Raw genomic sequence first — 24212 nt, forward strand, 5'->3', positions numbered from 1 at the left:
CTTGAGTTACTGGCACTGTAGTGGGAAAATAAAGGTTATTTAGGATACAGAACAATGCCGTGAGCTCTTGACATTTGAGTATTTTTCTAGTGAGTTTTGCCCTTTTCATTCTACATTCTGCAACTGTAACTGAATATAGTCATGAGACTTTACACATGGAAAAAAAATGGCAAGATGAATTTCTTCATCATTACAGCAGTTAGGATAAATATTTCTCATTTGAAATTTTGATGGAAATTCAAAGAAACTGTAAGCTGAGAACAGTTCTAGTTATAAGTTTTACCTGAATGAGAGAGAAACTCCTAGGACAATATGACTTTGCATGCCCTAACGTACTTTCTCACAGAGTTGGAAAAGAAGTTGGCTTTTCTTTTACACTTCTTACATGTGTCTGATAGCATCTCACCTGTTTAATCTGTAAATATTAAATACTCATAGCTTTTTTCTTTGCTGTTAGTTGTAAAGAAATACCTTGCAATACCACACTTGAATTTATCTGTTCAGTTTGCAATTTTCCATCATACCATAATCAAGTTTGTTTATTATGCACAATGGCACACTGATGCCTGTTTTTGACAGTGATTTTGTTCATGAAGTACAGATTTGCCAAGTCTCCTAAATTTCCTCTCCCTTTGAAAAAATAATACATAAAACTTAGAAGTCTTGAGGTTCAAGTTCTGATATATTCTAGATGAAGATGAGCCTGATGGAATGTGCTGTGGGCTGTATTTTCCCTGCACAGAAGCAACCATTTTCACAGATGGGATTACATTTTAGCAGGTAGCTGAGATTACAGTTCTCTAACCTGAGTTCCACTGGTAGTGGACACGTCAGCTGCCTGGGCCAGAGTATATGCTGTGTGGGCAAAAATATCTGTGCTCCTTCCCATTTGGGCTGGTACAGAGGAATTGCTGAAATCCCTCTACTGATATTTCACCACCGCTGTCCCTGGAATGTTGTGCCTCTCTTCCAAAGTATAGGTGTAAAGCACTTGTTAGGAATGGAGACAACAAAATAGAACCTACTTTAACACTTTTTCATGGATTTTATCTTGTTTATTTTACTTGAACTCATTTGCTACTTAAAGTGCTTGACATCCATAAGACAGTCCTGACTTATGTGTCTCATATTAATATAATGATAATACCATTCAGATTTTTAAGTTATGAACTGGGAACTATGCATTTGAAATTAGATTCTTATACTTAAAGATTTTTTGCTTCTCATGTATTGATGTCCTGAAATAAATTTTGAGTTATGAATGTGACTCTTTTACTTAACTCAAAACCCCTTATATTATATGTAAAAGCTCATGTCAAAGTACACACGTAGCATTTATTATAGTCACTCAAAATTCTTATCCCAAATGAAAGTTGATACGCTTAGATTTGTGTAAATCATTATTATTACCTTTATTTATAGTCTTTTAAGTATATTAAGTTTTCTTTCAGATGAGTGACATAGTTGAATTAGTCTCCAGAAAATCAATGCAGTTGACAAAGTCAATCCTTTCACTTTGAGTCTTTCAAGGATTTTACTGTGCATCCTTCTTTCATTCATGAGCATTACTTCGAAGCTTTAAGCTATTGTACTCTTCTTCGTAGCTTCTTCATTGCTTTTTTCTAAGTAATATTTCTCAGGTGTTGAAAATTAATCAGTTTTCTTCTCAAAACTAAGACAACATGCATTTGTTTACTCACACATGAATAGCTAGACCTTACCAATGTCAAAAACCTGCCTGCAATAGGTCAGTGAGAACTTTCCTGCTGATTGGATGGGGTATAGGGAGAGGACTTTAAGGTCTGTGTAGATGCTGAGTTTTCTGCAGTGGGCTGTGGTGAGTTGAGCCCATAATTTGTGTCTTATGCTCATTTAGTGATAGCTCTCTAGCCCCTCTGTAATTGTGGCAGAAGCTGAACCAGGTTAAAAAAAAAAAAAGGAAACCTTCACATATTGTGTGACTGCTTGGATCCACCTGCTGTAACATACCTGAAATATTGATTTTAAGACTTATTTCATGGTCCTTTCTTCAGCCATTCAGGTGTGTCATTTCAGACCAAAAGAAAAAAAAAAAGGCATTTTGACAGGAAAATTATTAGAACTAAGAATTAAAAATACCCTGATATTGTTTAGAACGGTTCTAAATATTATTTAGAGCTGTAGGTGGGCAGGCCTATATCCCACAGAAACCTGGAACGTAATCCACACTGGATTCATAGGTAAATGCATATATTTATCATATATTTTACTTACTTGGGATGCTGATGCTATTTTCAGTAGAAAGAGTTACTTAAAGGAGGGAATTTTTGAGGTACCATTTCAATAAATACCAAATTACTGTTCCACAGTTAATTCTTGGTAACTATTAAAAATTGTGAATGGTTCTGCCTTTCCTATGAATATGCATGTAAGACATGCTGGACTTGCAAGTAACACTGATTGTATTCTTTTTTTCCCTTGCTCTGCATTTTGATAGTTTCAAAGACAGTGTGGAAAAATCATCTTATTCTGACTGGCTAATAAATAATAGCATTGCTGAACTCGTCGCTTCCACAGGTCTCCCAGTGAATATCAGTGATGCCTATCAGGATCCTCGCTTTGATGCTGAAGTAAGAGATTTTTAGAAATGTAAATGTATGTTATCTTTTTGGCATTGCAACTAATATAAAAATTTTGTCTTTGTATCCAAGTATCTCTAAAACATGTGAATATTTATTTTGAATTTTTTTTCTAACCAGTATGTGCTCCTGATGGTCTTTCCGGTATTGACATGGCTTTGCACAGTAGACACAGATCACTGAATTATTGTATGACTTTAGGCAGTTACTTTGTCCATCATTCTTTTTTTTCCTATTTATAAGTGATAACTTCATCTATCATGTGCTTTGATATTTATGCAAACTGATTTTATTGCTGAAAATTTATTGATGTTCAGTGTAGCACCACCATCAGTGTTAGCTGTTGGGGCCACAGGGGCTGTACACGCACTGGTTGTAAATAGAACTGATATCAAGGCATAAATGTTGTTTGTGATTTAACTTAGCCAATTAACCTTTTAATTTGCTCAAATACACATTGGATTATTTATTTCTTCGAGATACATATTGCTTTCAATAAGAGTTGTTTGTGTATCTTAAGGTATCTTATATTGTGTTGTTTGTGTATTTTATTAATTCCAGCCTCAGTTAGAAAGCTGTAGCTGCAGATAAAAGTCTATGTGTATACTTAACATCTAAATAAGTGTTAGAGGCATATAGAAGGACAAAATCTTCACTGAATTCTATCCAGTGAAACAGGATTACTATGGAGGACTTAGCCAGCAGTTGGGCAGCACATTAATCAGTGGACAGCCTTGGTCAGAAAGCTTCCCAAACTATATTACTACAATAAGTGTGCTTGGAAGTGTTTCATGTTGAGAGTTGGCTTGGTTTGAGTTTTATTCCATGCATCATTAAAGGGATTGTCTCTCAAAGCCACAGAGTTTTTTGAAATAAGAAAAATAAAAAGGGCCTGCTGTAAAAAACTACAAAAAACTGATATGCTAACATGTTCAGAATTTCTACATACAATGAACAGAATTTCATACATACAAACATTTGTAGTTATGAACAGGTATTCTGTTCTCTGCTTCTGTTGAAAACACTATTTTTTTTCAGAACACTAATTGTCATTTTCAAATGTTTATGCTCAACTTTCAACTCATTCACCAAGAACTTAATGCCAAAGTATTTTTGAGTTCATTTTAAGGAATATCTGTAACAATTGTTCTCCTGCTTCTATGGATTTTAAGTGTCACTGATTTCAGTGATGAGTTCTGAGTATGCAAAATAAGCAGAAATCCTGTTAAAACCTGAGTTATATCTTTTGCTAGCTAGGAGATCACAGTGATCCCTCATGCTTCCAGTATATGAATTATTGCTGGTCTTTTACTTTCCTTTTATTACAGATTGCCTGTAGCACTGGCAGTTTTAGTAAGAGAACATCTCCTGATCTTCTGTGGGAGAGTTCATGCCACTCTTACTCTAATCTCGTAAAAAAATATTTTCGATTCATCAGATTTTGCAGCAATGACACTAAGGAATAAAACTTATTAACTGTAGAAAAGAGGGAATCAGTGACACTTATGATAAATTGTGAAGTTGTCTACTGTATTAGATAGAAAACAATAAATGAGGCAGTAAATTGTCATCAGAACAAAAGGAGCAGTTATCTCAAATATTGGTTTTTACTCCATCCTTCCATTTCTTATTAACTTACACTTCTGCACAATTCCCCGCCTACTCTTGAAAGTGCATATTTCCTGTGAACCTCCTTTTACAGCTGCATTGCTAAGTCCAATTTCAGTTTGACACTTGGGAACAGTATTTCTAAGGCACACTTGTTCAGTGGAAGTTGTCTCCATTAAACCACCGGTGTAAGTAATCCAGGATTTGCCTGGATATTACCTCAATTGCAATTTGTCTTTAGTGCCAAATCACACTCAAATAGTATAAGCTTTGTGTGTCAAAGATGCCAATGTTTATATTTTCTTTAGCAATTTTTAGAATAACCCTTATGACCTTTTGTTACTGTGAATGAGGTTTCAGCAGAATTTTTTCTGAGTGAGGGCCAATCCATACGGAATGACATTTTTAAACATATACTTACTCCTTGACATTTCTATTACTATAACTTAAAAGGCTGCAAATGGTACCTACCACTAATGGAAGCTCTCATTTCTACATTTCAGGCTGACCAAATTTCTGGCTTTCACATAAGATCTGTTCTGTGTGTTCCTATATGGAACAGCACCCACCAAATAATTGGTAAGACCTTCCTCATAGACGCATAACTTTTGTGCTAATGTAAATTTAGTTCTGCCTTTTTAATTCTGTGTTCCTTCTTTTTCACAGCTGAATATTGTTAAGTTATGGTATCTAGGATGCATGCTAAGGGTAATCCAAGAAGGGATGTTTTGTCTTGGATACTGCATGGACTTTTTCAGCTTTCCAGTTGTGTCACTGTTAAGTTATATAATGAACTGAAACATTAAAACTAATGCGATGAAAACAAAAGTTCTAACAATCCTAGTAAAAAATGTTTGATGTCTTTCTTGGGCTTCCCTCTTTAGTACACAACTCAGGCAACTGTTTCTGCAGTCAAGCAAGTGGTCATTTCCCTCTAATGATACACAGTCAGGGAAGACTTACTGGAGGGGCTGTGGCAGCTGTCAGAGTTGCCTGTTGCAGTGGTGTTTGCCGGATCAGGATACGACAGGGTTTTATTGGATGTTTGGTAGGAGGCTTCCCAGCTGTGCTACACCTGCAGTTGGCCCTGCGTTATTACCTACTCTTGGCACAAAAAAAGGTGCTGTTTGTAAATAACAATGCCAGATTCCTCTGCTAACTTTCCACAGTAGAATTGACGTCAAAGCCATAGCAATTTAAATTATCAGGGCAAGAGTTAGGTCCCTGTGTTGTGGCTGTCAGTAGTGTGTCAGTGAAGGCACTGGATATCATGCAGGATATTTGAGCTTCTTTAGTAGAGATGATGTGGGAATTGAGTCTTAAAAATACAGCTTGTTGCTGCTGTGAAGTGTGCATTATCTTAAAGAAGTAGACAGAATCTGATTCCTTGACTGCTGACGACTCTTAAAGGATTTTTCTAAGGGCATGTTGTAGCTAAATGAAATAGAAATGGTTTGTTGCAGTAGAAATCAGTATTACTTCAGATACAGACAAGAGCTTTAAACACTTTTTCAAGTGGTTTAAGGAAAATGCATTTTTTTCGTTGGTCCAGTTAATTAATGGATCAGTCATGAGTAAAAAAGGACTTATATACCCAGGTGATGCTAAACCAACCAAGATTTTAAGAATGAAAGTACTAATTCAGCACATTCTATTGCTAACTCCAAATTGCTAGGACAACTTACGTGATTGTTGTTAGCAAAGTATTCAAGTTCTTACTCCAGCAGGTCTTTGACCTTTTGTGAAAAGCACTGTGAGTGACTAATAGATTTGCAGTATTATAACATAGGGGGTAAAGAATAGCAATTCAAAGTAAACTGAGTACTGGTATCAGTACAATCAACCTTTTGCATGTTTATGTCTGTTTAATGATTTTCAGAAGAAATATTTGCAATTTTGCTTTTCAGTTTGAAATATGTATTTTAATTTTTACCAATGAATAAAACACTCTGAGAATTAATTCATATTAACTCTTTCTAAAGGGGTAGCTCAAGTGTTGAACAGGCTCGATGGGAAATCCTTTGACGATGCTGACCAGCGACTGTTTGAAGTAAGAGGCATTTAGTTTCTTAGCATTAACATACTTTTCAGCAGGATTTGGTATTTCTGAGTAATGCTAGGGAGGGAGGAAAGAATACATTGTCTATATTTGCAGTTTGATATTAATTCTCAGAACTCCTCACTTAATAAGGTTGTATCCTAATTTTTGATATCTGATCTCTCTTATCTGGAGGCCAGTCACTTACCTGCATTCTTAAGATAACCTGTCTAAGCATGATTATTCCTAATATTTTCATGCAATTTCTTTTAATGATTAAACCAGCACTCATCTTTGTGTTTGTATTATAACTGATTTATAATTTACTTTCTTTACTTTTTTTCTCTTTTTTAATTTTAGGCTTTTGTTATTTTTTGTGGCCTGGGTATCAACAACACAATTATGTATGACCAAGTGAAGAAATCCTGGGCGAAACAGTCTGTGGCTCTTGACGTACGTGTACATCTTCATGACACCTGTTCTTACTCCTAAGTATCACATGTAAAGGAGCCTACTGCTTCTGAACTTATTCAGTTATATATTTATATTTTTATTCAGTAGGTAGAATAATTTTGTGTATCTACCTCCCTGCACTTTGGGTTGTCTTATTAAGGTAATGCTGAAAGGAAACTTTCTCAAGGTACACTTAGCTGTAGAGCGCATGCATAGCTTCAGTAATTTTGAACCTGGATATCTCATTGGATGCCTGTGCTTTTTACATCAGAAGGTGCAACAGTGGTGGTGGAGAATCTAGTTTCTTAGAGATGTAAGTGTAGGAATTAATCTACGTGTTAAGTGTATTTCCTTGTCAGTAGGATTTTTAGTATCAAAAGTAACATCTACTGATCCCTTATCAGATGTATGTCTTGCTAGAACAGAGTCAAAGCAGGATGGGTGACTGCTCGGTAAGAGCTCTGCTGTGGGCCAAGGACAATACATAATGCAAGGTCCTGGCATTCCAACACATTATGTCTTTCTGTAAAATACTTACAGAGGAGCTAAATGGATGGAAAGCTTTCTATTTTTTTGCTTATTGGTCTTCCTGTTTCAGCTCCCCCCAGTTAATGATACCTACCAGCTTCTGTGAAGTAAATTCTAAAATGCAGAACATTTAAAAAAAAACATGATTATTTCAACTTCTATAAGCAAATTCAACAATACAGAACTATTCTCTGTCATGTGTCTGGAGATTTTAATTGTAATCATATTAATAATAATCTCGGCAAGAACAAAGCTTGGAGTTTTGAGGATAGCTTTACAAATTTGCATTACTTCTACTAAAATAATAATTAAGAACAGCTTGAATTAAATTTCATATCTTTTAAAAAGCATCAGGCAAGACCAATTAATCTTAAAACGTTCCCTGATGAAAGGGTAACTTTGCTAAGACTTCAGTATCGTTTCAAATTCCACATGTGCTAAGTGAAGAAAATCACCTAGTGACTCTTGGGGATGATCCTGTGCAGGCTTAAAAGCTGGACTCAGCATATTCTGTAATCCCTGATGTGTGCACCCTTTAACTGTGTACCTCCTTTGAATTTATACAGTACCCACCATTACAATAAAAACCACAAAAATAAATTTGAGTATTTCTCCAGTAAAACAAAAACTAAACTGGATTGCTATGAAGAGTCTTTTTTTTTTTCCTCTGCTTTAGGGTTGGAAATATTAATCTGTGTATGGAAGTTCTATCATATGGTCGACACAGGCATAATTAAAGCTTTTTGAAGTCAGTAAGACTGTTTGTGTTAGAAAACTTTATAAGCATAAGTGGCTTTATTTATTATTCCTCTTTATGTATTCATTTAGGAGGAAAAGAGACCTTGTCAGGCCTCCTGCAAGATCTCTCATTCTTTAAATTATATAGTCATGAATTAGTATAAGCCCTCATATGTCCCAGATATTTGTGCAATATGACACCTTAGAATGAATACTCCTCCTGGCAAGAAAAACAAGCAGTGCCAGATATCGCACTCAGATACATAGGGATGAAAGTTAACATAGACACTTGTTATTTATTTGCTACTGAAAGAAAAGAAAATTAAATTTTTTTGGTTTAAAATACAGCTTCTTTCTTAGATCTAAAAAAGACTAGTAACCATATAGCTTACATGGAGAGTAGAGGTTTGATAAATGGCCACTATTCCTTAATAAAGAGTAATTCTTTCTATAAATGAGCAGCAGTGCTTGATAATATTTGTATAAAGTGATGGAAGATAGCAGAAAAGTGTTTAACAGTAGAATGGTATGAGCTGAAGGACTGTGAATCCATTTTTCTGGAATAGAATACTTCATTAGTATTTATGTATTTAGCAAGAATGGCAATGAATGGCACTTGAAAATGACATTGATATCAGATGAAAAATAAATCAATTTGATATATACCATAATAAGATTCTTATCCAGGTATACTGATACAGGTTTTTATATAGTATTCTCATAAGACTGACTAATAAATAGAAGACCAAAACTTAAATAAATGATGGGGACAGTTTAGAGGAATATACCGTATAATTCAAAACCACGCTAAATGGGTTTTTTGTATTAAGGATACAAAATTTGCAAATGATTAGAAGATTAGAATAATAAATATTAAGGAAGAGTGTAAAAATCTAGAGGGATATAATGAATGCAGATAAAGAAGAAACTTGATGAGAATTTTGGTATTAAATGTAATCTGTCATAGCAGAAGACATAATTTTACTAATTTTAACAATTTCTGAGCATAGTTACAATACAATTGGAGAGAAAAATAGATACTACTTGAGAAAGGACATGATGTGTAGTTATAGAAAGTAAAATGTGGGACAGAAAAAATGAATTGGTGTTTGTTATTTATTCTTTTATAGTGCAGGAATGAATTCCTATTACTGTAAAAGGTGACATCTCTAAAATTGATAAGAGTAACTACATCTTGGGACTTATTGCCACAAGCTATTGTAAGTCAAAGGCCTTTGACATTCATAGATGAAAATTATTTCAAAATGAGAAGCATACATCAAAGCTGTGGCACATAAAGCAGATTGGGTGTTGCTGTGTGGTGAGGAGGACCTGTCTTGGCCGGGAGTGCTCTGGCTCTGTGAGGTCCCATATGGACCAGCACCTTGTCCCATGCATAGTCAGTACTGGTGAGTCCAGTACACAGGCTGGCTCTTCCACCTTCTGGAGTGCTTGTTCAGTGTTAGTGTTGTCACATAAGATAGAACATATTCCATATAAATGGATGAATACTAATAGGTAATGAGAGGAGGTTTTGCGGTACTTTGTGCATTTTGTTTGATGCTGTCATCTCCAGAAGGGTATTGAAAAGAATGTCAGGTAGTAGCAGTGATGTGCACAGGCATTACAGGAAAAGACATTTTTTAAGTTCTGTAAGTCTACTGTGATTTTTACATTAAATTCTTTTTCTTTGGATTGTAGAACTCCAGGAGAACAATGTAGGAATCCTTGTAATATTGAATTACTTATTGTCCATGATTCTCTATAAAATTCCCTGCAACATAAATGCCAAAAGCATGCCTGATAACCTGCAATTAGCTATTATGTGCTGCCATTCAGAACTGAATTACTATGTACAAATATTAATTAAATTTGCTTTAAACATAATTGATTAGACTGTAGTACAAAGCCCTGATAGTTCTATTTGTCAAGTGTACAAAACTGCTTTTTATCTTTTCTTCTGGGGCAGGTGTTGTCTTACCATGCAACATGTTCGAAGGCAGAAGTTGATAAATTTAAGGTAAGATTTGAGTTTTTAGGTATTTCTGAAAATATAAAAATAAATTAAAATGGATGTGGATTATCTGAGAGAAAATTTTTACATCAAAAGCAGAAAATCTTAATTAACAATGATTTATAAAGGATGTATCACATGTTAGGCTGCTAAACAGGGAAGGTGGAAAAAAAAAATCTTACAAAGGATGAAGACCTGCAGTGGTGGGTGCACAGTGGCCCACCAAAGTTCCATTGAACTGTTTGAACTGCTGCTGGAACTGCATGTCAATGTAGTTTGGTGGCCTCCTCAGCATGGACCACCATAGGGAAGTCAGACCATGTAGGAGATAAGGAAGAGACTAGAGAAAATAAGAGGGACTTGAGACTTTATGTACTTATAGTGTGGAAGCTGTTCTGTGTTTACTGAAAAAGCAGATCATTGACTGTCAAGATTGTGTGTAGGCTCACAAGGCTGGGTGGGAAGGTGAGGAATCCCTTAACTTCTGTAAGTGCCCTGGGCAGAATGTTAAAGTGATGTGTTCTCAATGTAGCATTGCTAGGGACCAATAATTACATGTTCTCTCTGAATCCTGCCTTCCCATGGGATAGAAAGTAGGGGGAGCAGTGACCTTGCTCTTCCATCGCTGGCAGCACTGCAGAGCTACTTTTGTGATAGATTTAGTTTGTCTTTTTCTGCATGAGGAAACACGTGGGGTTGACACTTCCCTTGGCTATGAGGAGGCAAGGTTGTAGAGAGCTCCTCAAAACTGTTTGGGAGGTTCTTGTGGAGTGTATCAGTATTGGTTTCCTGTACATAAAGTGCATCAGAGACTGTAGCGAGGTCTGGGCAGGAGATCTGGGCTATTGTGACCCCGCACTGCTGGCACTCCCTGCTCTAGCACCCTGGCACCTGTCTGACTGAAAAATAGCGGTTGGGTCATTATTTTCACACTTGGCTGTCAGGCTGGAACCTGCTCTCTGCACCACGGGGATGATTGTGGTGGAAGGGGAAAGACATGGGTGACTTCACAGAGCTGATACCGATGAGTTACCTGGGCTGAGGAAGGGCAGCTCTTGCTAGTTAATTAGTTTGTAAATTATTACCCAAATGATGGCTGTGCCTTAAGACTGTATTGACACCTGGTGATAAGGGTGTAATATTCTCCCTCTATTGTAGTTACTGTAGTTACTGGTGCAGTTACCCATGCTTTTGTAAGCTGAAGATTAGACTACTGAATTATTACTGGAACCCAACACTGCAGCCAGAGGAAAATACTTTTGTGTGCATAATAAGTTGTATTCTGTGTTTGACAAAAAGAACACTGAACACTGTTGAGAGAGAGAGGAAAGAAAGGGATAGAGGACCATTCAGTTTTTTTATTTTGTTTTGTATTTTCATTTACCTTAGAATAAGCACCTGTAATATAGTTTCTATGACTGTCAGGATTCCACCAGTATCTTTGTACACACCAGAAGGCCATCCTTCTTGATTGCTGTCAGCCATTGAAAGACGTTCTCCTTCATGGTCTATGTAGTTGAAATAACAGCCTGCTATATTACTCTTTGGACTTAGATGCTAGTGTGATGAAAAGCTATTCTACTTGTTTTCCCAGGTGACTTCATTAATAGATATGCCAGTCTCCAACTGAGAAATGTCTTTTCATTATCTGTTTACCTAGAAGGCATGCAACTATCCATTTAATGGTAATGATAAGGTAAAAGAAAGCGAAAAGCATTTATTCATTAATAACTCCAAAAGATACAATTTTTAATAAAGAACATGGATGAGAAAAGAAGGAATATAACCAAGCTATCCTTAAACTAAGTTAAGCTATTTTTTCAGAAAAATTTTCCCTTTCCTATATCGTTGTCTCAGTTTCAGCTCCTGACAAAATGAGACCCAGGTAGTCTTTGTTAATGCTTCACACCACTGGATCTAAACAAATAAAAAGAACAAAAACCCAGAGATGACCAGCACATCTTGTGGGCCTGTGACAAGCTCATCCCCAGAGAGGGCTATCCATCTGTGGGATGAAATTACTCCCATCTCCCTGCTTGCAGAGCTCTGGCAGCCAGTCTCCCTGCTGAGATCTCCCGAAGCATCCTACCCTAAAATCATTGCTCTTTTCTCTGTTTGTTACATTGTTATATTTTGTATAAGCCCTTTGTTATATTAGGGTCATCTTCTAGACCTGACTGGCTAATAAACCATCCCTCCCTCTGGGGGTGTTTGGGGCTAAAACTGTCCCCTCTCTCCTTGGTGATTTATTGGCAGATGTCAGAGGAAATGTCTGTTACGATTTACCTGATGTTCTAGTTCAGGCAGAGCAGTAACACACACATGATAGAAACATCTAAATGAGAGTGATGCCAGTAGTTCACTATTGGCTCCTGACTGACATGAGACCCAACAGTAATTAATGACTTTGGAGTGACAATACATTTGAGTTGACAACTTTTCAGCATCTTGCCCCACACGTACTGTAACTGGACCCCAGCAGCTTGGAAGTAATTACATATTCCTGTAGTACAAGTTGTTTATTTTCCTCTTTGTAATCTTATTTTTTATGGTCTTAATAAAATGCTTTTCCATTAATATTTTATTTCCCTAAGATCTTAAGAATATTCTGATAAAAACTGAAAAATTGCAAATGTGCTTTAAGTTTATTTTTCCTCTGGCCAGGAGGATTATTACCAGTAAGTTATTTTATTGCATTATAGAAAGCCCAGCAAGACTAGTTAAAGTTGATTTTTTTACTTGAAATTCTTTCAATAATCTCTTGTTAGTGGATGGATTCACAAATATACAAATTCACAAATATACCTATCTTTTTAAGAATTAAACATAATCACTGTGACCAGGTTCTGTAAACTAAATAACATTTATTTATGTTTCTTCTAATTCCATCTAAGAATTAATAAAAAAAAATTAAAAAAAAAATAAAAAGAAAACAATAAGAAACCTTTACCAAAAAAATACCTTTCTCCAGATGCTTGGCTGGGAAAAAGTGCAAAGCACTATTGGTTGCGGAGCTGGAAAATACATAGGGAAGTTCACAGTATGGAACAATGAAACATGAATGTATGAAAATGAGCCATGTCATGCAATTGGCCAATTCCATATCTGATTTCCACAATTGTCTAAAAACAAAGCAGCAACGTAGATTCACACGGAACATTGAAATGATTTTGCACATTTTTGAAGGGATTCCATTTCTGCTGTTTCTAAAATATAGCTTTCATAATAAAAATCTGAAAGCCAAGTTTAAAAATGTTTATATGACTAGAAATTGTTCTATTAATGAATGGATGGAGTTTTTTTCTCAAAAGAGAATCCAGTTTTGCGAACCATTGCTGTAAAAATCCGTGTCACCAATCCTTTTCATTATTTGGGGTTCATTAGCGCTTGGGATTGCAGGCACACACTTCTCTGGAGGGCATTGCGAGCAGGACCAGTATGAGCTCAGACACAGTGAGAGCAAGTGCTGCTCTGCTGACCTGGGTGGGGCCACTCAGTCTGCTTCGCACGCCCAGGGTGAGTGGGAATGGAAAATTCAAGGCCTTAACCCAGTGTGAGCTTGTTTTAGTGATAAGAGGGGGCTTAGCTCTCCAGATAGATGCAAGACTGCAAAGACCTGGATTCAGAGCCTGAGCAAATCCTTGAGTCTCTGTAGGTGATAATCTGGCCCCAGGGGAGGCAATGGGAGGTTTGCCACTGATTTCAGCAGGATGCTGCTGGTTTTGGCTTTGTTTGGCATTTGTAAAACTGCATAGTAATGTTTCCTCTGCCACCTTGCCTCTGTTTACTCTTGGTAGCCAGTCTTTTGCAATGTGTTTTCTGACAGAACAACATTTCTGAAAAAAAAAAAAAAAGGTAAAATTTTAAGATCTAGTCCTCTTTTAATGCTAGTTTAAAATGCAGTCTAAGTGGAAACTTGAGTTGTCATGCAGTAGAAAATGAGTTGTTTTTCCTGTGAATGTGTAGGTTTTTAAAGTGGGGGAAAACATGGAAGCTAAATTGATAGAGTTTCAATAAAAGGCAGCTGAATCTGAATTAATGATTAATCAGAATTACTTTTCTGGTATCTATGGTTAGTCTTGTATTTAGAATATGCACTTTACTTCCAGGTTCTAAGAAAGAGGGTTAGACTTTTGTGAATGTTTTGTGGGATTAAAACAAGAGCAATGAAAACATAAAATCGGTAGCAAGTATTATACATAGACTATCTGTTGCCAGATTATTTTACATTTCTTTGCTTCTAAAGATTTTTCAACTTTCATTTTTTACTTTTGGATTTGGATTATTATGACTTCAAAAAAATTATTTAAATCCAATGTTCTGTTAAGTTCATACAAACTGCATAATATTTTTTAGGTTTTATGATAAGTGCTGCATTACTGTGATAGGAAGATTTCTGATACTAGTCCTCCAGATACAGGAAAAAAAAAAACTTTACTTTCCATGGGCAAGTAAAACAAAAAAATCCACCCTGAGTGCAAACTTTTCTTGTATATCTGAGAATGTGTGAAGTCTTCATCCTGATTTGTTACAATGCTTCTCCTCATTTGAATCTACGTAACTATGCTAAATTCAAACTGAATTTTGGCAGGATAAGCTAAAGTAATATACCAATGAATCATACCTGTATCAATAGTATTCTTATTCAAAATAAGAATTGAAAAAATTCTTATTTTTCAAGAAGTTAGAAATAGGTATGATTTTAAAAACTCTGGCAACTCAGTTCTCCCTTCTATTTTAGCCTTAAAAGACCGTTCTGTTATTTCTGTTGTGTACTACACTTAATGCTTAGCTATAAGCAGTTGTATGATTGGAATAGAAAGATGTAAGACTAGGGAAGTCTGATTAATCTAAGATTGATGCTATCCTATGACATTGACCTGTAGTGCCAGGTTTCTTCTTCCTGAAATTCAGGCTTTCCAAGCCTAAATATAGTTGTGTGAATGTAGAAAGCCAAGATACATGAGTAAAGAATGCAGAATTATGTCCAGGGCAGAACATTTATAGCAAGAGTTACTGACTTCTGAGACAGTAACGAACAAGTCCTGTGACTTAGCAAGCAGTCCCACAAACACATATCACCTTTAAATTTAACTAATGTAGTTTCCAAAGGGAATATGTAAACACTGTGCTATTATGGGTAATGTACAAGAAGCTATTTTTAAGAAGCAAACCTAATTGCGCAGCTGTGACTGGTGTAAGCCAGATCAATATTTAATGACTGTGATGCATTATTTATAGCCCTTTGAGAGATTCCCTTTTTTAGGTCAAACAGCACACAGGAGAGATACACAATGAAAAATAATGTATCACCTGCTTTACAGAATCTTCAATTCAAAATGTAGCATGAATAACAATTCCTGCATTTCAGTTTTGTAGCCTGAGGTGTGACTATTTAAGTCCTACTTTGGCATAGGGAGGCTTTTGTGTCTCTCTTGAAAACACTGTTAACTGAAAAACAGTGGAATGAGTTGATCCAAAAAAAGAAACAACTTTGACTGCTACAGTATATGACAATGTAAACAGTTGAATTAATGAAAAATGATGGATCTAAGTGAATTTGATACTTGAAGTGAGTTACATGTGATTGAAAATGAACTTGTTATTCATGTCTTATGCACCCTTAAATTCCTAAGAGTGCGCAGCACAATGAAAAAATTGAATTTTTTTTATACTAATTTTATCTCCAGTCTCTGAAAGGATTGAGAAAGCATTCCGTGGCTATGTTATTCTCTGCTGTGACGCCATCTTTCAATTTAGAACTATTTTAGTTACTTTTATATCCTTGTAATCAAATCATTTGTAGTGGTTTATAATAATTACTTTATAGTCTTCCTTAGTAATTAAATTTCAGAAAGGCAATCTGGCCTTTGTGTTTCAGACCATTTATGAAATATTGTCATAGAATATGAGATTTTTATGCATTGGTGACAGTGCTGTTTCAATCTGTTTGGTAACCTGGGTTTACCAAAAACCAAAGGCGTGTAGTCACACTGCCAAGTCAGTATTGCAAGCCACGGTCCCAGCCACGTGTGAGGTGAAACACGCACAGTTCTGTAGAGACCTGCAGTTCTGTGTGAGTGTGAAGCTCTTCACACGCTTCAGTAATTTCCAGATTGTCCTCCAAGGCTAATCATACAGACTCCTCTTTGGCTGTCACAGAAGGGTGTGGGCTGGCACTGAGCTTTTCCCCAGTGCTATTCCAGCTGCTCAAGTTCCACTGAGAATAGAAACAATTAAAAAAAAAAAAAAGGAAAAAAAATATGAAAAAAACATTGAGAGTAAACAGGGTTTAAGTGTTAATATGTTCCCTTTTTCCCTTTTGAGAAGGCTCAGGATCACAAGATGTAAAACACAGTTTATTTCTTTGCTTTTCCACGTCCACTGCCCACATATAAGACAAGACCTAAAGCACCATGTTAAGAGTTTCATAATTCATGACATTGAGGTCTTTATTGTATTACATCATTTTTTACACTTTGACATGTGCCTATGTCTTCAGTTGTCATGGTAATAAGTCAGGAACACATTGCATACACTGAAAATTATTACAGATAATAAATAATGATTAAAAATAAAATACTGAGGGTTTATGCTAGTTTCTGAAATGTGAGGCTGTCATCTGTTGACTTCAGACTAGTGCTCTGTAGTTTAATTTTTTTCAATTTCAGTGAACAAGGAAATGGCATTTAAGAGTAGGGAAAGATTGCTCACAGTCTTTTCTCATGCAATGTTTACCTTTAGAGACATAAAATGAAATTATCAGGGTGCAGATTTTAATCTGATTAAAGATCTCTCTTCAGCAAACATTTAGCTAAACTATATGACCTATCACTGTAGATGTTAATGAGTTGAAGTGCTTAATTAACAGAAGGAAAAGGCAAATGGAGACCAATGTTCTCTGGGTCAGGAAATCTCCAAAGTGCAGCTGGCCAAAGCAGAGAAGAGTGCACCAAGGGAGTATGTTTTCTCAGTTCAAATAATATTCCCTAAGGTTTTTTGCTTTAATTTCTTCCATGAAATAAAGAAAGTGGGATGTCAGACACAAGGGGCACCTGTTCAGGAATTACTTTTGAAGCTGTCCTGCTGGGCTAGTGTCATACTACAGTATGACATACTACATACTACTGCCCTAATTGTAGGGATAGTTAATAGAAAAAACTAGTGGGAATTCTGAATTGGGTTTCAAAAATTTAAACATTCCGTTTTATTGAAATCAAGATGAGATTAAATTGCTGCAAAAGGTCACAGAAATTATTCCTCTTGTATTTCTAAAATTACCATATTTATTATTTCAGGTGAAAACTTGGAGCTCCCAGAGTAAAATGTTCCCTTCCCTGCAAAGCAAATGAAATATGTGTTTTCCAGGATATTGTGGAGGGAAGGCTTACAAATAGTACTTTAAACTGGTGAGGCTCAGGCACTGAGCTGCCTGCTGGAAGGGGCCAGCCATCCCTGCTTGTTGGCTATGGAGGAGTTAAAGGGAGGTCACAGCGGTCATGAGGAGACATCCACCCACCTCTGAATATTTATGGTCTGACTGGGCACCTTCCTTGCCCTTGTCATATCATCCGAGCAGGGCAGGACACTTCTTCATGTTTTGCCTTCCCGTTTGCAAAGAGGGTACAGAAATACTAAGACATCTGTGAAAAATTTCAGCAATTCTGCTTTCTGACTGCAAAAGATTTGTGTGACACAACTGTGTTGCATTTTTATGATAAGCCTGCACAAAACCGGTTTATTTTCTAGTGTAGGAGATAAGTAAATCCTGTTTTAAAATAAATTTTTCTCTTGAGGAAACACTATCTATGATTAGAGATGTAAGGCAAAAAAAAGAAGCCTGTGCCTGAAAGCTAGATAAAGCCCACAATTTAATCATATACCGATGCCCAGACAATTTTTTCTGTTAACTTAAGAGTTTAGCACAGGTCATTAAGTGAATTTTTGAAAGGGATAGGCTTCTTTCAGCAAGGAATAGATTCTGGTCTGTGGATTACATCAGGACAAGGGCATAATGCAGAAGTCAATAAGTAACTTCATGTGGAATTTTTTGAATATGTAAAGGCAAAATGTATTTGTTCTTAAGTGTTAATGGTATACATAATAATCCTTGAGTACATTTACACTGTAGGTCAAAAAGAAGGATCTTAAGGGTTATTATTAAAAAAAAGTGAAAAAACAGCATTAGTATTCTGAATGCAAAATGAAGACATACAGTAACTAGAAATATTAAATAATAAATGACTGCTTCTAAGATCAACTCCTTCATAGTAGAGATTCAACCAGAGCTTGAATCTTCAGGTTAAAGACCTTAGCAAGTAATAAACTCCAATCAATGAAAATAACAGAAAACTAAAATATGTGCATGGGCAGAACATAGTCTTTGTACTAGTTGTTTTAAAAAGTCTTTTTCTTTAAAGCTGAAATAGATTTCAATTGAATTAGATAAATTGAAGGATTTCTGCTGTACTCTAATATTTACAGTACTAAAAAAATAACATTCTAAGTAATTTAAAATACTACTGACTTATTGCCCTTAATAGTGACTGTTTTTCAGTTTCTTAGTAATCAAGCACAGTAATTTTGTGGTTCTTTAACAACAGACATTTTCATCAGAGGAGTAATTAAACACGATTATTAAGTTATCCATACTAAAAAAAGTGGGCTACTACTTTGCTGCTCTCAAATGCTGCATTTTGTTAATTACATGGGAAATTTTGTTTCTTGCATCTGTTTTCATATACAAAACCACAATTGGGCAGATCTTGAGAATGCTTAGAAAATCAAGTTAGAAATAGCAATTGTTGGGGACATAGTATTGCCCACAAGTGAAGGTGAAATGATCTATTATCCAACAGACCTATTGTCTGTCCTTCAATCCAATCAACTGTCATACTCCATAAGAATCTCTTGTCAGCTGGAAAACACTGGGGAATAAACACAGTTCAGCACTGCTACACCACTTAGCCAATGACCATGCAAAAAAGTGATAAGGCATAGAATACATTTAATATGCCATGCAAGCCAGAGGGATGTCTGATGAATGGTAATAAATCCAAATTATAAGAAATCCATAAGAATGGCGTAATATTTCACATTTAAAATTATTTTCTATTTACCTGTGCTTGGATTTCTTTGTAGTCCCAGCAGACTGACAGTTAAAACTAGGAATTTTCTGGTGAAAAAGATCAAGTTGTTTTTCACCAAACTATTTAGATAGACACTTTCTAGTTGGCATTGATATTATAAATCTTAATTTTAAAATAAACAAGTTCCCTCGTTGTTGTACTGGCTTTGAAACTAGGGGAAAATTTTTTTGTCCCTTGGCACATATGCTACAAGAAGAAAAAAACATCTTTCTCTGTTTATTTCTTCCTCTATACAATGTTCCAGCTGCAAACAGTTGTTTGTCATAAATATTTACTTGTGTTGATTTAAATTACTAATGGAAATATTTCTTTAGGCTTTTTGCAACAATATTTTTATAGAAAGAAACATAAATGTTCTCCAAAGGAAGAAGGCAGTGTTCTTCATAGGCTTTTCACATTTCCAACAAGTTGATATTAGAGCTAGAACCTTTTTATAACTAAAATTCCCAAAAGTGAAGAGTGGGAAATAGACATGTTTTTCTGAGATGAATCTCTTTGGCCACTGGGTGCCATCCTTGCTCCACTTTAAGGCTGGTAGCCTAGCAGCATTTCTGTTAAGCTGTAAAATCCTGAAAAAAATGTAATGCCAGTGCAATTTCACACCATCATAATGTTTGTGGATGTGCATGTGGTAGAATATGTTAGCAGTACAGGCAGCGTGTTCTTCCTGCATGAGTCGCTGAGAGACTTGGGAGAAATATCCTCACAGATTCAGCCATGTTACATCCAGTCTCATATACAGCAATTTTTTAATTTTTCTTTTGCTGATGAGAAGGAGGTTGTGCTGAAAGAGCTGTTTCTGCACAAGTGTGTGAGCTACCATGCTCCTGTGCAGTATTAATTTAGGCTCTGGGATTATTTGAAAGAAAAAAATTACATGCACACTTGTTTTCTAGATCAGTTTGGGATGTGTGGGCCTGTGCCATCCAAAGAAAACATTATCTAGCATATATTATGTAAAATATATTTGTGATTGCAATCTTCTACAGATTATTTATTATGTCGTTTCATTGTCTGCCTAGGGGGGGTTCTGTTGGTTTTAGTCTGGGAAAAATCCAAGGCAGACTGAATATGGTTTCTAACAGAGAAATTATGTCAGTAGTTCTGTGGTTTTAGTCTTTCAAATTTGAAGTGTAAACACTTCACATGTATGAGAAATATACTGTAGCACACACACACATGTTATAAGAATCTACCTGCCCATAGAGCATTCTGTTTGGTTAAATATAGCTCAACTAACGCTGCTTTCTGTGCTACCATGTGGCAGTGTGCGTTTTGTCCCTGCAACAAGCTAATGGGCACACAAAAAAACTCCACCCCAAAAATAAGAAAAAACCAATTTCTATTTATGGCCTTCATAAACTCCGCTGTTAAGCTGATTCCAGGTATCTACTTGTGTTACTTGTACTTTCCCTGAAGGAAACCTGTTGCTGTGAGGAGTGGTAAGGGAAAGTTATAAGCAGCATAATAGATACATATATTCAAAACATGACAAGAAACAAGTATTTATGGCTATGTTGCAGCCTTCCACTCTAAGGTAGTGACATATGAAAGCAACTTTTCTTTAGAGAAAATGTCTAAAAATATAGGTAGTAAGGAGCTAAAGAAATTTGTTATTTGTTATTGTTCAAAGAATGGGATCTGTACATTTTATTTTTTTGTCAGAAAGCACGTGGTGGTGAGGGTGTGAGCTGTGTACGAACTAGAGCTCTGTGCTGCTGTGCAGTTGGGTGCTCAGGCTTTCTCTGCTGGTGTGCTTTGTGAGATGAAGGGGGCCGTGTACATTCTGCCACTGGGAGAGGAGCTGGGCTCAGTGTTCAGCCTGCCCTGCAGAAGCCTCACACAGGTTAAGCCTTGGCTTGTTAAACTGTAGTAAGATGAACCTCTGGTTTTGGGAGAAAGATCTTTTGGACAGTCCTGAATGCTCCTAGGGAGCAATTTATGGGTTCAGAATAGAATGGTTTGATTTCTTTTAAACCTGTAATCGGAACTTGATAAAAACTAAGGAGAAAAACACAAAGACAAAATATGCATTAAGGGTAATCACTGAAATTTTCTCTGTATCTTTTCTGTAAATGTATGTTGTAAGTTTGAAGGTATTGTCAGTATTATTTATTGTCTACCTGACAGGCTTCTTGCTATAGCTGTCACTCTAGCAGATCTGAAATAAGACTTTCTCCCCAGTGGAGCAGTAACCCACTCATACATTTGCATAACTTGAACCACCAGTCACTGTACTGCCAGCCTGATTTGTCACAGCTGCTCAGAAAGAAAATTTCAGTGGCTCACAGGAACCCTGTTCCAGTGCCATTGTTGTGCACTCCAGCAGCACTGCCACAGCCCCAGGATGGCACAAGACTAGTGGTCCTGCAGGTTGGCTTGAGTGCAGTGAATGCTGCTGGAATATACTGGGATTGAAAAAATAGTGTAATACCATTGGATGTGCCATTGTGGCAGTGGTGGGGGTTTTGTGGTTCCGTTTTGGGGTTTTTCTTAGTGTATGTTCTTGGCAACACCCTTGCTTTTTTCATATGCTCTCTTGCACCGTGTGTCCAACTGAGAATTGCAGGGCATGGTTTGGGCCGTTTGCCACCAAAAGAGCAAGTTCTTCCTTGTGCCTTCACATCATGTTCTCTGTGAGAAGAACTTGTCCCTGTACCTTCCACCCTTAATTAGGTTTTTTTTCTTCTAAGTCTTCAAGGAAGGAACTAGAACCTTTCCTTCCCTTTCTGGGTAGGAAAAGGCTACATTGTATCCCTCTTTTCTCACCCTCCAAAATTTACAGGCGTGAGGGGGGGGTCAGTCCACATTACCCATTCTAATCTTCATCAGAGCAACAAAGCTGACTTTCTGCTACCAAAACCAAGTGAAGCTGTTGTGGGAAATGGCAGCCTGCATGCTTGACACTTTTGTATTACAGAGAAATACTTGCCCTAGGTTTGCTACTTGTGTTTGTTTGAAATTCTGGAACAGAGACTGAATAGACCCTTTTGTACCAACTTCTCATCTGCACTAATGGTCATAAAAATTCGACAGTTGCTAGCCTGCAGTATGTGACACACTGGTTATTTCCCAATCACCAAAAGCCAAAAGGACGTGAACGCTCCCCTGCGCGCCTCGGGAGATCATTGTGTCGAATGTGCATGCCCTGTAAAACTCCAGTCCTAGGCTGCTGTGGTTATGGACTTTGGCCTTAAGAATAATAGATGCTCAGACCATTAATTGCTTTTATTTTATGTCTCTGCTCTTTTAAAATCAAAATTTCTTGTTCCTTTTATAGGCTACCATATATTTTGTTTCTGTGTACTAGGAAACGACTTTAGCATCAAGGATTGATTCTTAGCAGCATAAAAAAACATATTTTGTGTCTTTTCTATGAGTTTGTGAAAAAAAAAATTTCAAACATAGTATTTTTATCTTGGAAATGTATTTTTCCTTTTTGATGGGTCCCAATTTCAGAAAGTGACATGTTCAGACAGGATTGATTGACTTGTTAGAAAAATTCAGTATGCTTTCTGCTTTTTAGCTATAATTCTGGGCCTACCATTCTGTGTAATACTGTAATGTACCTTCCCTTGCCCTTTTAAAATGAAAATTATAAGAAGACAAATCCTTTCCTTAGGCACATACAGGTTTATCCCAAAAGCAGAAAGTAAATACCATATTTTTGTCCTAAGCCCATGGTACATGATAATAATAATTAAAAAAAATCCTAAATACTATATTTGATAGTGCTGTACTGCTTAATGGCTATTGTTTTGTTCTAATAGAAGGAGGAGAATAAATAGCTTTCTTAATGCCATGAAATTTCTCTTTTAATTAAAATAAATACCAGTATTCATACTAAGTAGTGATGTTGGTAAATGATCAAACCAAATACAACTTTTTGAAACAAGATTAAATTCAACTTTCTTTGTTCCACATTTCATGTCTTAATTACATGTTACGCTATTAATTTGCCAGTTGAAGATGGAGCAGTTGCACCACATATACGTGCTTTGACTGCAGATTTTGAAGCTGGATACAAGACTAACATTATTCTTGGTTTACACATGTAAAACCTTGACTAAAGCAAGGAATGACCTCTTCCAGCAAATGGCTCAGACATCTACTGTGGGACTTTGGGCAGAGTTTGGGCATTTGATTTCACAATTGCAACCCTCTGTTTATCTGTTGGGTTACTCTGAAGAGGCTTAAAATACACAAAACCTGTTCCAGGATGTCTTTTATCCAAGAGCCGTTCAGATGTAAAACATTCACAGAGACTGGAATATAGAAGCAAGGAGTCATCTGGTAGATCTGAGTGGCAGAGAATGTTTATATGGCAGCGTGAGGTCTCCTTATGTCATGTTTACATCCAACTGCCTTCAGAGGACTCCAAAGCCCCACTTCTGTCTCATTCAGAGAACTGGAATTTGGTGCAAGTTGTTGAAGGGTAAATTAACCTGGGGTTTTGACCTGTCTTGAGCAAGGGCATAGGACGGGCTGATCTCAAAAGCTCCTTTCCAACGTAAATGAGTCTGTGTTTCCGGGTGATTTCACTATTGAAGGCAACAGCAATGCTACTGTGATGATCACGTTAGAGAATTATTAGAATCAAAATCAAGAGGAAAATATGCACGCACACTTTGTCTCTTCCACGCCCACTCCTTTTTACTGTAAATACTGTAAAGTTCCCTTTAAATGCTACTGTCCTGCTTCTGCTTCAGTTGGTCATTGGAAAAGAGGTGCTAACTCATCATTGTGAAGGGCAGAGAGACACCATCCACATTCTGCAGTAACAGATGGAGGCCTTTAAAAGCTGGTTTGCTCTGGGCATTAAACATGCCTAGATGTAACATTTGATTCTTTCTTTTTTGGAGAGAGTAGATGTCTCAGACTGGAATATAACAGGCTTTGGTCTTCCATGACTATGAAGAAGTGCAAAATTTGTCCACTACTGCTGATAACTGACTCTAGAGATATGTTTTAAAAGATACCTGCAGCTATAAATATAAGCAAGTATTTTAGAGGCCCTTATATATGAAAAGAACCCTTTGCAAATAAAAATCTTTGTCATCAGAAAA

At 36.4% G+C, this 24212-nt stretch overlaps 1 protein-coding gene across 2 annotated transcripts in view; it reads left to right on the top strand.

Annotated features, from left to right (window-relative positions):
* The window catches only part of PDE11A (phosphodiesterase 11A), a 127362-nt gene that overhangs the window by 54830 nt on the left and 48320 nt on the right, over positions 1-24212 (top strand). For both annotated transcript variants that reach the window (XM_027637449.1, XM_027637450.1), the window contains exons 6-10: positions 2477-2609; positions 4730-4805; positions 6209-6276; positions 6625-6717; positions 9953-10003. In XM_027637449.1, coding sequence (XP_027493250.1) covers positions 2477-2609; positions 4730-4805; positions 6209-6276; positions 6625-6717; positions 9953-10003 — 421 coding nt within the window. The remainder of the gene's footprint in view (positions 1-2476; positions 2610-4729; positions 4806-6208; positions 6277-6624; positions 6718-9952; positions 10004-24212) is intronic.

Source organism: Corapipo altera, unplaced genomic scaffold, assembly GCF_003945725.1.
Source record: "Corapipo altera isolate COAL_440 unplaced genomic scaffold, ASM394572v1 45, whole genome shotgun sequence".
Lineage (NCBI taxonomy): Eukaryota > Metazoa > Chordata > Aves > Passeriformes > Pipridae > Corapipo > Corapipo altera.